A 15894-nucleotide genomic window follows, 5' to 3' on the forward strand; every position below is an offset into this window, starting at 1 on the left:
AACACAGAAATACACAAATATATACACACACATATATACACCCATATATATATATAAGCAAACACACATATATACACAAATATATACACACATATACACAATATGCATGTACACATATAAACACACAAATACACAGATATATACATACACACACAAATATACACAAATATATACACACATATACACAATATGCATGTACACATATAAACACACAAATACACAGATATATACATACACACACAAATATACACAAATATATACACACATATACACAATATGCATGTACTCATAAAAACACACAAATACACACATATATACATACACACACAAATATACACAAATACATACACACAAATACACAAATATACACACATATATACACAAATATATACACGGATATACACAATATGCATGTACACATATAAACACAGAAATACACAAATATATACACACACATATATACACCCATATATATATATAAGCAAATACACATATATACTCACATATACACAATATTAATGTACACATATAAACACACAAATACGCAAATATATACACACACATATATATACCCACATACTTATTTGCAAACACACATATATACACACATATATACACACAAATACACACATATATACATACACAAATATACACAAATACATACACACAAATACACAAATATACACACATATATACACAAATATATACACGCATATACACAATATGCATGTACACATATAAACACAGAAATACACAAATATATACACACACATATATACACCCATATATATATATATATATATAAGCAAATACACATATATACTCACATATACACAATATTAATGTACACATATAAACACACAAATACGCAAATATACACACACACATATATATATACCCACATACTTATTTGCAAACACACATATATACACACATATATACACACACATATATGCACACACAAAACACATATACACAGACTGGGCCACAGCAACACGTGGCAGGGGACGGCTAGTGTCATTTAAAATGTTACTTAAGCGTCAAAGCTTTTTTGGGGAGTTGTCTTTTGAAGCAATGAGGAAGCTGAGAGATTTAACGCTTGGCGGGTCTTCACCTTTCCCTCCGTCTGAGGCATCGCGAGGCGATCACGTTCACGAGCCATTTATTCTCCCGGATAAATAATTATAAGGCCTCGTTAGTTAATTACTAACTTGGGTGTCATGGTTTCCGCCACGAAAAGTGGAGAAAGAGACACTGAAACCAACAACAGGAAAAAATCATGTGTTTTTGACTCGGTCGGCAAACGATGGAGGACCTGCGCTCTTTTACGGTGAGTCTGGGATCAATAGATCAATTAATTGGACATAAAACCAATTAATCAGTCAATAAGATGCTGCAATTTATATTGTTTCAACTGGGTATGTTTTTGTGCCATCCTTCCGTTCTGTCTTGAAATCCATCCTAAGAATCCCAAGACATTAATAAAGTTATTGATTGATTGGATTGATTGATTGATCAGGGGCCACAGAACCGATCAATTAATAGATCAATTAATGGGACATAAAACCAATTAATCAGTCAATAAGATACTGCAATTTATATTGTTTTAACTGTGTATGTTTTCACACCATCCTTTATTTCTGTCTTGAAATCCATCCTAAGAATCCCAAGACATTAATAAAGTTATTGATTGATTGATCAGGGGCCACAGAACTGATCAATTAATAGATCAATTAATTGGACATAAAACCAATTAATCTGTCAATAAGATACTGCAATTTATATTGTTTTAACTGTGTATGTTTTCGCGCCATCCTTTCTTTCTGTCTTGAAATCCATCCTAAGAATCCCAAGAAAGTTATTGATTGATTGGATAGGGGCCATAGAACCAATCAATTAATCTTTTTTTTAAAAAAAAGAAGTATGTTTTAACTTCATCTAATGTCATGCTGTCCTTTCTCTCTTGAAGTCCATCCTGAGAATCTAAAGATGTCAAAAATGTTGTTGATAGATGGATTGATTGATTAGGGGCCACAAAACCAATCAATCAATCCATCCACCCATAACCTTTTTAAAATATGTGTTTTTAACTGCATCTAATTTCATACTGCCCTTTCTATCTTGGAATCCATCCTAAGAATCTCAAGGCTTAACTAAAGTTATTGATTAATTGATTAGAGGCCACATAATCAATCAATCAATCAATCAATCATCTATGTTTTTAGGTGTGTATGTTTTCATGCCATCCTTTCTATCTTGGAATCCATCCTAAGAATCTCAAGGCTTAACTAAAGTTATTGATTAATTGATTTTTGTGGCCTCTAATCAATCAATCCAATCAATCAATCAATCAATCAATAATTATGTTTTCATGCCACCCTTTCTATCTATCTATCTATCTATCTATCTATCTATCTATCTATCTATCTATTCTTCAATCCATCCTAAGAATCTCTAGATGTTACTAAAGTGATTGATTGAACTGATTGATTAGAGGCCACAAAATCAATCAATCAATCAATCAATCAATCAATCAATCAATAAGCTGTTTTAATTCATCTGTTTCAACTAGGTGCGATTTCATGCCAACTTTTTTTCCTATCTTTCAATCCTCCCTAAGAATCTCAAAATGTAGCTAAAGCTATTTATTGATTAATTATTGATTATTGATTATTTATTGATTAATTATTATTGATTAATTAGAGGCCGCAAGATCCATCGGTCAACCAATCAATCACTCTGATCAGTCATTAAGCTCTTGTCCTTTGTTTGATGTCAGTTTTGTGTATTTTAATACATATTTGATAGGAATGCAGTTTTAATGTGGATCTTTTATAGAAATATGTATATTTGTTGAATCTTTGCAATGTTTTTGCAATCCAATCCTTATTATTATTATTATTATTTAATTATTGATATTTTTAGATCAAGCAATCAGTTCAATCCTTATTATTATATGCTATTTAAATTAATATATTTTAAACTGAGTGCGTTTTCATCTTGTCTTTCTATCTTGAAACACACCTTAAGATCCTCAAGATATGTTATTGATTGAAAGATGTATTGATTGACTGATTGATTGATGATATCAGATGCATATCAATTCATTGGTTGTATTAATTAGAGCAGGCTTGGGCCAACTTTGGCCCTTCTCCAGGTGTTTTGGACTACAACTCCCACAGTTCCTAACAGCCAGTAATAATAATATAATATAATACAATGATGTAATAATAAAATAAATATAATTTTATAAAAAATAATAATATAGTAATAAAATATTAAATGTAATGTTGTTAAACGTTTTAAATGCTTAATATGTATTAATTTGAATTTGAATGTTACTGGAATTGTATGTGTTTTAAGGCACTGAATAATTGCCGGTAAGTAAGCTGCATTGAGTCCCCTTCAGGGTAGAGAAATGCGGGGTATAAATAGAGAAATGCGGGGTATAAGTAAATAAACAAACAAATAAATAAATATTAAAAATAATATAATAATAAAATGATAAAATATAATAATGTAAAACAATAATAAAATACATAATGAAAATAATATATAATATAATAAAATGCATAATAAATGTTACAAATATTATTATTATTATTATAAAAATAATATAATAATGAAAAATAATAATAAAAATATAATATAATAAAAATAATAATATAATACTGGCTGTTAAGGAATTGTGGGAGTTGGAGTCCAAAACACCTGGAGGGAGTGCTGCAGTTTGACAGAGGGATTTTACGGTAATGTCTCAATGCTAATTAATAGTGCTAATTATCCCCCCCCCCCCCGCCATCTGCTTGCAGGGCCTCTTCCAGATGCTGCTGGTGCTGGGACTCGGGGGGAACCTCCTGGTGGGATTCCAGATCGCGGTCGTCGGCTTCCCTTCAGCGGTGAGCGTCCAGGACCCCTCCCCAACTACAGATCCCAAGGCCTTGCTTGCTTGGAGGGAGGGAGGTCTGTGAGGGGACTCTATCTCCCTCTCTCCTCCTCCTTCTCCTTCCTCAGTTCATCAAGGACTTCATCAACGAGACCTCCTCGGGACCGACCGCTGCCCCTCGAGAGCAGACCCTCCTCTTCCTCTGGTCCTTGGTGGTCTCCATCTTCGGCATTGGGGGTCTCCTTGGGTCCCTCGCGAGCGGGTGCCTGGCCCTGCGGTTTGGCAAGTGAGTGTGAGAAGGAGCCCAATTGATCCCTAATTGATGAATTACATTGAATGGTTAGTCAATTAATACCAAGTGGTTCCTGGTCAAAGTGGTCTCTGGTCAAAAAGGGGGTGGGAACCACTGCTCTGGAGGATCAAGCTCGTGTATAGTCCTTGCATTTAATTCTTGCAACACTTTCCATCAGGACCTAGGTCTTCTCCCAATCTTCATTTCTTGTTCATGGAGATGAGCATGGAAGGCAAACTGGCCAGTGCCAAATAGACCGAGTTAGCCCAGAGTCAAGCACTCAGTGAGCCCAAAATCAGACGACAACACTCCCCAGTTATACCCCTCCAGGAGTGGCTCAAAACTGGTTGACTTTAATTACTCCAATTACTCAGCCTGTGGGTTGTAATCAGCTAGGATGAGGCTTTTTCTCTTAACACACACCGTGATCCCACAGGAACTTAACCATGTGCCTTGGCACCCCTCCTTGTGTGAAGAATTTAAAAAATGTCTTATTCCACGGTGCACTCAAATATTCCTAAGTTATTCAGGACCTGTTGGTGCTTCTGAACACTTAATACCTCTGTTAATACATCGGCCAGATTCAGAGATGTGTTACAACACAACAACAAACAACAACACACTTTATTTATATTCCGCTTTATCTCCCCGGAGGGACTCAGAGCAGATTATAGTATATATATAAGCCAAATATTCAATGCCTTTTACATAACAAGCAATGACATACAATACACAAATATGGCAAAGGACTTATCCTTTTCCATTTCTGGCATCTGGAAGCCAAGCTCAGCTCCGGCTACAGGGAGGTGCTCTTGGTCTTTTTTCCATGCTGTCCGTAGACCTCTCCCATCTTTTTGCCAGTATGTCTGCATGGGGTGCCCTTTTACCTTCACGCCGAGGTGGTACCTCTTGATCTACTCGCAGTGCATGTTTTCGAACTGCTAGGTTGGCAGGAGCTAGGGCTGACAGTCAAGAGCTCACCTCAAACTCACAACTTCAAGCAGTTGAGCCTCCGGACAGCAGCCTTTTCTGCAGCTCGCGGCTTTAACCCAATTTAACTATTCTTTACCGCATTTCTTACACAACTATATTTTATATCCACGTGTTTACTTCTTTGTTTTGCCCTGGCTTGTATTGCCATTAGGATACATGTTTGGTTATCTTCATAAATCCTTGTGGAATCTTCAACAGCAATCCTTGAGTAGCTGTTTTATCACACAGATTTCAGTATTTGCTAAGCTTAGTGCTCCAAACTCAGCTTCACTGGAACGTAAAGCAACACAACCCTGCTTTTTTGATCTCCAGTCTAGAACTGTGTTAGAACTCCAGTAGGTCCCAAAATCAGTCTGCATACACTTTTAAATCCAATGAGTCATCTGGATTTAAAACTAAACACAAATCATATACATAGATAATAAGAATTTGATAGTCATGTTGTAGACTTCTAGTATACACGCATGGGCCTGCTCAGCTTCTCTCAAACCCCATTTTGGCCAGAGCATCACTCAAACAATCATGCCAGGCAAGTCCTGACTGTTTAAGACCATATAATGCCTTATTTAACACAGCGATCCCACTGGAATTTAGCCATGTATCTTAATAATTAGTCCCTAATTAGCCTGTTAATTAATCAGTCCCTAACCAGTCAGTTAATCAGTCCCTAATTAGCCAGTTAATTAGCCCCTAATTAGTTAATCAGTTACTCATCAATGAATTAAATTAATCAGTCAATTAATCAGACCCTAATTAGCCAGTTAATTTAGATCCTATTTAACCAGTTGATTAATCAGTCCCTAGCTGGTCAGTTAATTAATTTGTCCCTGATTAACCAGTTGATTAGTCCCTGATTAGTCAATTCATTAATCAGTCAGTCTCTAATTAGTCAGTAAATAATTATTCCCAAATCAGCCAGTTCATTAATTACTCCTTAATTAGTCAGTTAATTCAATCCCTAATTAGTCAATTAATAGGTCTCTAATTCATCATTTAATTAATCAGTCCCTATGTAGCCAGTTACTTAGTCACTAATTAGTTTATGAGCCACTAATTAGTCAATTCATTTAGTTTCTATTTTTGCCGGTTCCCAATGAGTTAATTAATTATTCAATAATTAATTTGGTCCCTAATTAGTCAGTTAAATAACTAGCCAGCCCTTAATTACTCAGTCAATTAATTATTCCCTAATTGGCCAGATGTTCATTAATCAGCCAGTCCTTCATTTAATATGCCTATTAACGGGTCCCTGTCTTGCAGGAAACGGACGCTCTTGGGCAATGACCTCCTTGTCCTGCTCGCCTCCTTCCTCCTCGCCTTCAGCCAAAGCGCCGCTTCCCTCCCGATGCTTCTCCTCGGCCGCTTCCTCTTCGGAGTCGGCGCTGGTAATACGGAATCTGTAGTTTGGTTCTGGGATCTGCGGTTTGCTTCAGGGTCCTTTTTGTGTGTGTGAGGGGGGAGTTACTAAATAAAATAAACTATTTGTTGGGATGAAGAAGAGGATGTTGATGGACCATTACCGCCCAGTTGACACCAGTGGGATTTGTAGTTCGCCGGGATTTATAGTTTGCTTAAGTGTCCTTTTCATTGGGGGGGGGGGTTAACCACATCTTATGGAGAAATATATCTTGGTTTTTGAGAAGAGGGCTCTTGGTGGACCATTTCACCCCAGTGGGATTTGTAGTTTTCTGGGATTTAAAGTTTGCTTAAGTGTCTTAAGGAGCTGCTTCAGAGAAACGCCTCTTGATTTGGAGAAGACGTTTCTTGGCGGACGGTTGTAAAACTGGGATTTGCAGTTGTCTGCTGTTTGTCGTTAGCTTGCTGCTTTTGGGATTTGTAGTTTTCTAGGGCCGGCATAATTCCATAATGTTTTGCCGCCGTGTCGTGTCTCCTTGACCTTCCCTTCTTTCGTCCCTTCCTTCCTTCCTTCCTTCGTTCCAAGGCGTTTCGATGGCTGTCCACCCGCAGTACGCCGGGGAGGTCTCCCCAAAGAGGCTTCGGGGTTTCGCCAACGCAACGTCCGGCTTCTTCTGGTCCTTTGGGAAATCCTTGGGGCAAATATTAGGACTCAGGTGAAATAATAACACTAATAATAATAATTAAAAGTAGGTGCAATCAAAAGGGTTTCCTTTTGTCTGACCTCTGCCCCGCCTCCTAGGGAGCTCCTGGGGTCGCAAGGGTCGTGGCCTTTCCTGTTGTCCTTTGTCGGGGTCGCGGCCTTTGCCCAGCTGCTGACCTTGCCCTTCTTCCCTGAATCGCCTCCCTTCCTCTTGATTCAGAAGAAGGATGAAGAGGGATGCCGGAAAGGTGAGGAATGGATGGGGGGGGGGACTAGTGGTCATCTAGCCTGGCCTCGGCCAAGGGGATCCCCGCGATTGCCTTAACGAGACATTTATTCACCCGGATAAATAATTATAAGGCCTCGTTAGTTAATTACTAACTTGGGTGTTGTGGTTTCCTCCACAAAAAGTGGAGAAAGAGACACTGAAACCAAAAGGAAAAACGTGTTTTTGACTCGGTCGGGAGAAGATGGGCGTCTGCGCTCTTTTACGGTGAGTCTGGAATCAATCAATTAATTGGGGGGGCCACAAAGCCAATTAATCAATCAATAAGATATTGCAATTTATATGTTTCTAACTGTCTATGTTTTCATGCCAACCTTTCTTTCCATCTTGAAATCCATCCTAAGAATCCTAAGACATCAATAAAGGTATTGATTGATTGGATCAATCGATTGATTAGGGGCCACAAACACGCACACACATATAAGTTTGTGGCCCCTAATCAATCAATCAATCCAATCAATCAATCAATAACTTTATTGACGTCTTAATATATGCATCTAATGTTATACCGTCCTTTTTATCTTGAAATCCATCCTAAGACTTTTAAGATGTCAATAAAGTTATTGATTGATTGGATTGATTGATGATTAGGGGTCACAGAATCAATCAATCACATATTGGATATGTGTGTGTGTGTGTTTAACTGCATCTAATGTCATACTGTCTTTTCTCTCTTGAAATCCATCCTAAGACTTTTAAGATGTCAATAAAATTATTGATTGATTGGATTGATTGATTGATTGATTAATTATTAGGGATCACAGAATCAATCACATACTGTATGTGTGTGTGTGTGTTTTTAACCGCATCTAACGTCATACTGTCTTTTCTATCTTGAAATCCATCCTAAGAATCTCAAGATGTCAATAATGTTATTGATTGATGGATGGGTTAGGGGCCACGAAACCAATCAATCAATGGGTTGCCTATGGAAGACTATAAAGATCACCCACCCATTTACCCCCAAAGCCTTGCAGAGACTGTGGGGCCCCGGGGCCCACGAAGAAGGCCTGGCCGAGCTCAAGGCGGAAGCGACTCCGGACCCCCCCTTGAGCCCCTTGGCGCTGCTGAGAGACCCCGCCCTCCGGCCCCAGGTGCACATCCTGGCCGCCTCCGTCCTCACCTTGCAGCTCTGCGGCATCAATGCGGTGAGCGCCCTGGCTTCTCTTTGGGGAGGGGGGCGGAATATATATATATATAACATTAAATATGATATAACATAATAAACTAGCAAATCAATAGAATAGGTAATAATGTCAATATTAAAATAGAATAGTATAGACAATAATGTAAATAATAAAAAATAATATAAATTAAATATATTATCTATATAGAGACATAATATATTTATATTATTTTATTTTATTGTTTACATTATTCTCTATTTTAGTCTATTTTAATATTATTATTATTTACATCTATCTATTCATCTATAAATTAAAAAAATAAATAAAGGAAAGGGTCCTTTCGCTTTATTTATTCGTTTGTTCTATTTATTTTTTTACGGTATTTTATTTTATTATCCATGGTATTATCTATCTATATTTGTTTTATTATTGATCTTTATTATATTGCTATTTTATTAATTTTATTATTTGTGTTATTATATGCATTCTTTTTATTTTATTATTTATTTATTATATTGGGTTGTTGTAGGTTTTTTCAGGCTATATGGCCATGTTCTAGAGGCATTCTCTCCTGACGTTTCGCCTGCATCTATGGCAAGCATCCTCAGAGGTAGTGAGGTCTGTTGGAATTAGGAAAATGGGTTTCTATATCTGTGGAGTGACCAGGGTGGGACAAAGGACTCTTGTCTACTGGAGCTAGGTGTGAATGTTTCAACTGACCACCTTGATTAGCATTTGATGGCCTGGCAGTGCCTGGGGCAATCTTTTGTTGAGAGGTGATTCAACAAAATATTGCATAGTCATTCTACAGATATATAAACCCAATTTCCTAGTTCCAAGAGACCTCACTACCTCTGAGGATGCTTGCCATAGATGCAGGCAAAACGTCAGGAGAAAATGCCTCTAGACCATGGCCATATCGCCCAAAAAAACCTACAACAACCCAGTGATTCCGGCCATGAAAGCCTTCGACAATACGTTATTATTATTATTATTATTATTATTATTATTATTATTACTATTATCATTATTACCAGGTCTATTTCTACACTTCCGACGTCTTCCGCACTTTGGGGTTCAAGGAGGACCTGATCCCTTACGTGTCCCTCGGAGTCGGATTCTGCGAACTGGCTTCGGCTGTCCTTTGCGTAAGAAAGAGTCCACGTGGGGAGAGAGAGAGGGCAGAATACAAGCACAGCCTTTCGTGACCGCTTTCCCCTTTCTCCGGCTCTGAGACAGAGGCCTGTTTCCTCCCTTCCCTGGCTCTAACTGCAATGCTCTCCGGTGGTCTTCCTCCTCCTCCTCCTCCTCCTCCTCCCTCCTTTCTTCAGGCGCTGACCATTGACCACTTTGGCCGCCGGGTCCTCCTGTGGGGCGGCTGCGGGGCTATGGCCGCCACCCTGGGGCTGCTGACCCTCGCGCTCGGCCTCCAGGTCAGTAGACGGATGGGCGGGGAGGGAGAACGGAGGCGAAAAAAACCAGAAAATCACATACCGTATATACCCGAGTATAAGCCAACCCGGATATAAGCTGAGGCACCTAATTTTACCACAAAAAAACTGGGAAAACTTATTGACTCGAGTATAAGCCGAGGGTGGGAAATGCATCCACTATGGGTCAGTTTCAAAATCAAAATAGATACCAATAAAATTACATTAATTGGGGCATCCGAAGATTCAATGTTTTTGAATATTTTTTTAAATATTTTTTGAATTTTTTAAATTTAATTTTATTTATTTTATTTTATTTTTAATTTTTATTCTATCTGTTTTATTAAAAACAGATAGAAAGAAAAAAGTGTGTGAGAAGAATAGCAGAGAAAACAATAAAAGAAAAAAGGAAATGAAAAAAACAAACAAAAACAAAAAACAAAGTTGAAGATCTTCGTGACTTCCTGAGTATCTTGGTGGAGATGTTCCCCTTTTCTCTGTCTTCTACTCTTCATTGTTTTTTTTTTCCATAGTAAACTTCTCTCCTTCCTTCTTCCTAGGGTTATTTTCATTGTTTATGTTGTGTCTCAGAATAAGATTCACCTTGCTCTCTACAACAAACCAGCCGCAGTTGTGAGGTATATAGTTTATTGTGAGGTTTCTAAACCAAAGGCAGTTCATAAGCAGTGAAAAGATCAATAGTACAGGTTATAATCCAATATAATCCGTATTGCCAAAGCAGGAGACTTGAAGCACAGGTTCAATATAAAGTCCATGAAATAGCATGTAGCAGCCTTTCCCAAAGGCCAGGAGCTGGAGCTAGCCATAAAGCAACGTTGGAACTGACACCCAAAAATCCCCAGAGCAGAGCATATATTCACTAAACATCAAAACAATCTGCTTTCCCACCAAACTGATGATCTCAACACTTGGCCGCAATCCGTGGGCTCCGTCTCAACACCTGGGCACCTTGACCCTGGTTCCCAGCGTCTGTCTTATCATCTGCATTCCTTTCCTGTGAGAACTGCGGCCTCTCTACAGATACAGGCTGGGACTGAGAAAACTGAAAGCCAACATCATCAGCTGCACTCTCTGCACTCTCATCCCCATCATGCTGTTGTTGTTGAACCACAACAGTTTAAATTATTTGCCTTATATTTTATCTCTTTTAAATAATCAGTGACTTTCCCCCAATTTGTCTCTTGTATCGGATTGTCCTTGCTTCTGGATAATAGAAATGTAAGCCGGTCCATATTTCTAATGTCGAACACTTTTTGTAGTCATTCTTCCTTGTCTGGTATTTCTTCCTTCTTCCATAATTTTGCGTAGCACATCCTCGCCGCTGTTGTTAGCAGAAATAGTAGTTTATCAGTATTTTTTTCCATTTTTGATGTTGTCATTCCCAGCAGGAATAATTCAGGTTTTAAATGAATATTTATGCCTAACATCTTCTGCATTATCTCATGTATTTTCTTCCAGTAAGACTTCGCTTTTTCGCATGTCCACCACATATGGAACACAGTACCTTCCTTCTTCCTTCTACATTTCCAACAATTTGTGTTGACATTACTGTAGCATTTGCCTAATTTGTACGGTGTCATATACCATCTATGTGCCATTTTTAGCCAATTTTCCTTTAGGTCTGTTGCGTACGTATATTTTAATTCAATGTTTTTGAATATTTGCCATATTTTAAAAAAAAGATGTGTGTGCATTTCCCCCCTGTAATATTTGCAAGCCCTACATATCTATATCCATATATATCTATCTAGACACCTCTCTCTATATAGGTTATTATATCTATATAAGATTTGCAAAGACTAGCAAACATGTGAAGGGAAAAGTCATATATAATTTTTATATATATACACAATATATATATATACACAGAGAGATATACAAATATATAGGTAACTATATGTTTATTGATATCTATATAGGATTTGCAGAGACTTGCAAACATGTGAGGGGGAAATGCATATATAAAAATAATATATACATATAGATACAGATATACAAGGACATGGAAATCTCTAGATATCTAGATGTATAACGTTTTGCAAAGACCTGCAAACACACGAGGGGGAAATTCATGCTTTTTAAACATTAAAAGAGTTCTTTTATTCCGTTCTCAATGAGAGGATCTCACAGAGCAAAACAGAGAAAGAAAGTAGGCCCACCCACTGCATAGAACTACGTTAGGCGCTCTGCATTCCCCGGCAGTCTGGCACACTTTGGGAGAGTTAAAAGGTCTCTTATAGAGCAACTTCCTTGCTGTTGTTGTTCCAGAATGTTGTAAATGACGGACAGGTTGTTTTGCCCAGCTAAAGCCTGCTGACCCTTCCGTTCCAGACAGATGTTGGCTTTCCTTCTTAATATAAGGAACCATTGTGTTGACGAAACTTCAAAGAGCCCTTGTCTCTGGTAATGGAAACATGTTGTTTTCCACCAAGAGTTCATCATCCTCAGCATTTCTCTTCCGCAACTTTGAATGACAGTTCATGAATTCCTCACTTAAGATGGAATCCCTAGGCTATCTAGGGACCAACCTTTCATACAATTTCATTCAGACCGCACGTCTTTTGTGACCTCCCTCCCTCCTTCCCTTCCTCTTCCACCCAGGATCGTCTCCCCTGGGCCTCCTGTGCCAGCGCTGCCCTCGTCTTCCTCTTCGTCGTCGCCTTCGGATTGGGGCCCAGTGAGTAGCGCATCGGGACACCTGACACTCGCCTGGGAAGAATCGGGGAGGGAGTCCATTCAGACGTCATGGTGACACCTTCTTCATTTCCTCCTTCTCTTTCTTTCCTCCCTCTCTCCATTCCTTCCTTCACTTCTTCCAAATATTTCCTTCTTCTTTTCTCTCTCTTCCTTCCTTCCTTCTTCCTTTCTTTCCTGTCCTTCTTTTCCTTCCTTCCTTCCTTCCCCTCCCTCCCTCTCTTCTCTTCTTCCAAATACTTCTAACTTCCAACTTCCTTTCTCTCTCTCTCTCTTTTTTCCTTCCTTTTTCATTCATCTCTTCATTCCCTTCTCTCATTCCCCTTTTCTTCCTTACTTCCTTCTTCTCTTCCAAATATTTCCAACATCTCTCTCCCCCTTCCTTTTTCCTTTCTCTCTCTCCCTTTTTATTCATCTCTTCCTTTCTCTCATTGTCTTCTTCTTTTCATTCCTTCTCTTCTTCCAAATATTTCCTTCTTCCTTTCTCTCTCTCTCTTCCTTCCTTCTTCCTTTCTTTCCTATCCTTCTCTTCCTTCCTTCCTTCCCTCCCCTCCATCTCTTCTCTTCTTCCAAATTTTTCCAACTTCCAACTTCCTTTCTCCCTCTTCCTTCCTTTTTTCATTTGTCTCTTCATTCCCTTCTCTCATTCCCTTTTTCTTCCTTACTTCCTTCTTCTCTTCCTCCCTCCCTTCTTTTCTTCCAAATATTTCCAACATCTCTCTCTCTTCCTTCCTTCCTTCTTCCTTTCTCTCTCCCCCTTTTTTATTCATCTCTTCCTTTCTCTCATTGTCTTCTTCTCTTCATTCCTTCTGTTCTTCCAAATATTTCCTTCTTCCTTTCTCTCTCTCTCTTCCTTCCTTCTTCCTTTCTTTCCTATCCTTCTCTTCCTTCCTTCCTCCCCTCCCCTCCATCTCTTCTCTTCTTCCAAATTTTTCCAACTTCCAACTTCCTTTCTCTCTCTTCCTTCCTTTTTTCATTCGTCTCTTCATTCCCTTCTCTCATTCCCTTTTTCCTCCTTACTTCATTCTTCTCTTCCTCCCTTCTTCTCTTCCAAATATTTCCAACATCTCCCTCCCTTCCTTCTTCCTTTCTCTCTCTCCTTTTTTATTCATCTCTTCCTTTCTCTCATTGTCTTCTTCTCTTCATTCCTTCTCTTCTTCCAAATATTTCCTTCTTCCTTTCCCCTTCTCTCTTCCTTCCTTTTTTCATTCATCTCTTCCTTTCTCTCATTTCCTTTTTCTTCTCTTCCTTCCTTCTTTCCTTCTTTCCTTCTTTCCTTCTTTCCTTCTTTCCTTCTTTCCTTCCTTCCTTCCTTCCTTCGCAGACGGGGCTGCCATGTCCGTCATGATGGAGATTTTCCCCCATTCGTCCCGCCCCTCGGCCTTCGTGATTGGTGGCTGCCTCAACTGGGCGGGGCTCTTCCTCATAGGGATCACCTTCCCATTCGCCGTGGTGAGTGCCTGTCACCCCTCAGGCCCCGCCTCCTCAGGCAGATATGCAAATCCAGGCTTTGATCGAGCCAATCCCGTCGCTCCTTCCTTCCCAGGGTGCCTTGGGGCCATTCGTTTTCCTCATATTTGCTGTCGCCATGGCAGCCTCCGGGACCTTCTTCTTCCTCTTCCTCCCGGAAACGAAGGGGAAATCCTTGGCGGAAATCGATGCCGAGTTCAAGGCGGAGCCAAGGCCGAGAAGCAAGATGGCCGCCGTCTTCCGGAAGGGCTTCCGGAAAGATCTATCTCCCTACGAGAACTTCTGAATTGTTTTCTGTTTATTTGGATTCCAGATTTGTAATGTGTCAATAAACAAAATGGTAAACAATTCTGTGTGGATATAATCATTGCATGATCCATATTTGGAAGGAAGACACAATAAAATACCTCCCGACAGACGGCTATCCAAATACCAAAGAAAGAGAGTTCGTCACCATTCAGTACACACACACACACACAATATATGCATTCACACATATAAACACATATATACACATATCTATAACACACAGGCACACACATATATATACACTCACACATATGCACACATATATGTAACAGACACATAAACATATATACATGCACATGTACACACATACATATATACACACATACATATGCAAACACACACGCACACCACATATATATATATATATATATATATATATATATATATATATATATATTTCGATAGAGTTACAAGCTGGGTAGATGCGGGGAATGATGCCGTGGATGGAGCGTGTCTGGATGTCAGGAAGGCCTTCTTTGACAAGGTCCCCCATGACCTTCTGGCAAGGAAACTAGTCCAATGTGGGCTAGGCAAAACTACGGTGAGGTGGATCTGGAATTGGTTAAGTGGACGAACACAGAGAGTGCTCACCAATGCTTCCTCTTCATCCTGGAAAGAAGTGACGAGTGGAGTGCCATCCGCAGGGTTCCGTCCTGGGCCTGGTCCTGATCAGGATCTTCATCAATGACTTAGACGAATGGCGAGAAGGCAGGATCATCAAGTTTGCAGACGACACCAAATTGGGAGGGAGAGCCAATAGTCCAGAGGACAGGAGCAGGACTCAAAGGGATCTTGACAGATTAGAGAGATGAATGGCCAAAACTAACAAAATGAAGTTCAACAGGGACAAATGTAAGATACTCCACTTTGGCAGGAAAAACGAAATGCAAAGATACAGAATGAGGGACGCCTGGCTCGAGAGCAGTACGTGTGAAAAAGATCTTGGAGTCCTCGTGGGGAGGAAGGGGAACATGAGCCAGGAATGTGATGTGGTGGCAAAAAAAGCCAATGGGATTTTGGCCTGCATCAATAGGAGCCTAGTGTCTAGATCTAGGGAAGTCATGCTCCCCATGCTCTATTCCGCTTTGGTTAGACCACATCTGGAATATTGTGTCCAATTCTGGGCACCACAATTCAAGAGAGATATTGACTCTAAGCTGGAATGTGTCCAGAGGAGGGCGACTGAAATGACCAAGGGTCTGGAGAACAAGCCCTATGAGGAGCGGCTTAAGGAGCTGGGCATGTTTAGCCTGAAGAAGAGAAGGATGAGAGGAGATATGATGAGGCACATGTATAAATATGTGAGAGGAAGCCACAGGGAGGAGGA

The 15894-nt window shown here is 39.5% G+C and overlaps 2 protein-coding genes across 2 annotated transcripts; both read left to right on the forward strand.

Annotated features, from left to right (window-relative positions):
- The first annotated feature begins 1306 nt into the window (after positions 1 to 1306).
- LOC137097305 (solute carrier family 2, facilitated glucose transporter member 11-like) lies at positions 1307 to 6624 on the forward strand. The gene is made up of 4 exons (XM_067469550.1): positions 1307 to 1330; positions 3813 to 3899; positions 4015 to 4172; positions 6432 to 6624. Exons 1-4 carry the CDS (start codon positions 1307 to 1309, stop codon positions 6622 to 6624), a joined length of 462 nt encoding a protein of 153 aa, XP_067325651.1.
- A 179-nt stretch (positions 6625 to 6803) lies between these two features.
- Positions 6804 to 14565, forward strand: LOC132779154 (solute carrier family 2, facilitated glucose transporter member 9-like). Its single transcript, XM_067469627.1, has 8 exons — positions 6804 to 7243; positions 7330 to 7478; positions 8486 to 8664; positions 9681 to 9791; positions 9975 to 10076; positions 12696 to 12771; positions 14113 to 14240; positions 14335 to 14565. The coding sequence occupies exons 1-8, from the start codon at positions 7122 to 7124 to the stop codon at positions 14542 to 14544; spliced, it is 1077 nt and encodes a 358-aa protein (XP_067325728.1). The 5' UTR covers positions 6804 to 7121; the 3' UTR covers positions 14545 to 14565.
- Positions 14566 to 15894: the final 1329 nt, after the last annotated feature.

Source organism: Anolis sagrei, chromosome 6 (genome assembly GCF_037176765.1).
Source record: "Anolis sagrei isolate rAnoSag1 chromosome 6, rAnoSag1.mat, whole genome shotgun sequence".
Classification (NCBI taxonomy): domain Eukaryota; kingdom Metazoa; phylum Chordata; class Lepidosauria; order Squamata; family Dactyloidae; genus Anolis; species Anolis sagrei.

Bases quoted from the DNA above. Each gene is read 5' to 3' on its own strand.
- LOC137097305 (XM_067469550.1), top strand. From the start codon at position 1,307: ATGGAGGACCTGCGCTCTTTTACG. The intron at 3,900-4,014 runs GTGAGCGTCCAG...CTCCTTCCTCAG, and splicing joins TCGTCGGCTTCCCTTCAGCG to TTCATCAAGGACTTCATCAA. The intron at 4,173-6,431 runs GTGAGTGTGAGA...CCTGTCTTGCAG, and splicing joins CTGGCCCTGCGGTTTGGCAA to GAAACGGACGCTCTTGGGCA.
- LOC132779154 (XM_067469627.1), top strand. From the start codon at position 7,122: ATGGCTGTCCACCCGCAGTACGCCGGGGAGGTCTCCCCAAAGAGGCTT. The intron at 8,665-9,680 runs GTGAGCGCCCTG...CATTATTACCAG, and splicing joins AGCTCTGCGGCATCAATGCG to GTCTATTTCTACACTTCCGA. The intron at 12,772-14,112 runs GTGAGTAGCGCA...CTTCCTTCGCAG, and splicing joins CGCCTTCGGATTGGGGCCCA to ACGGGGCTGCCATGTCCGTC.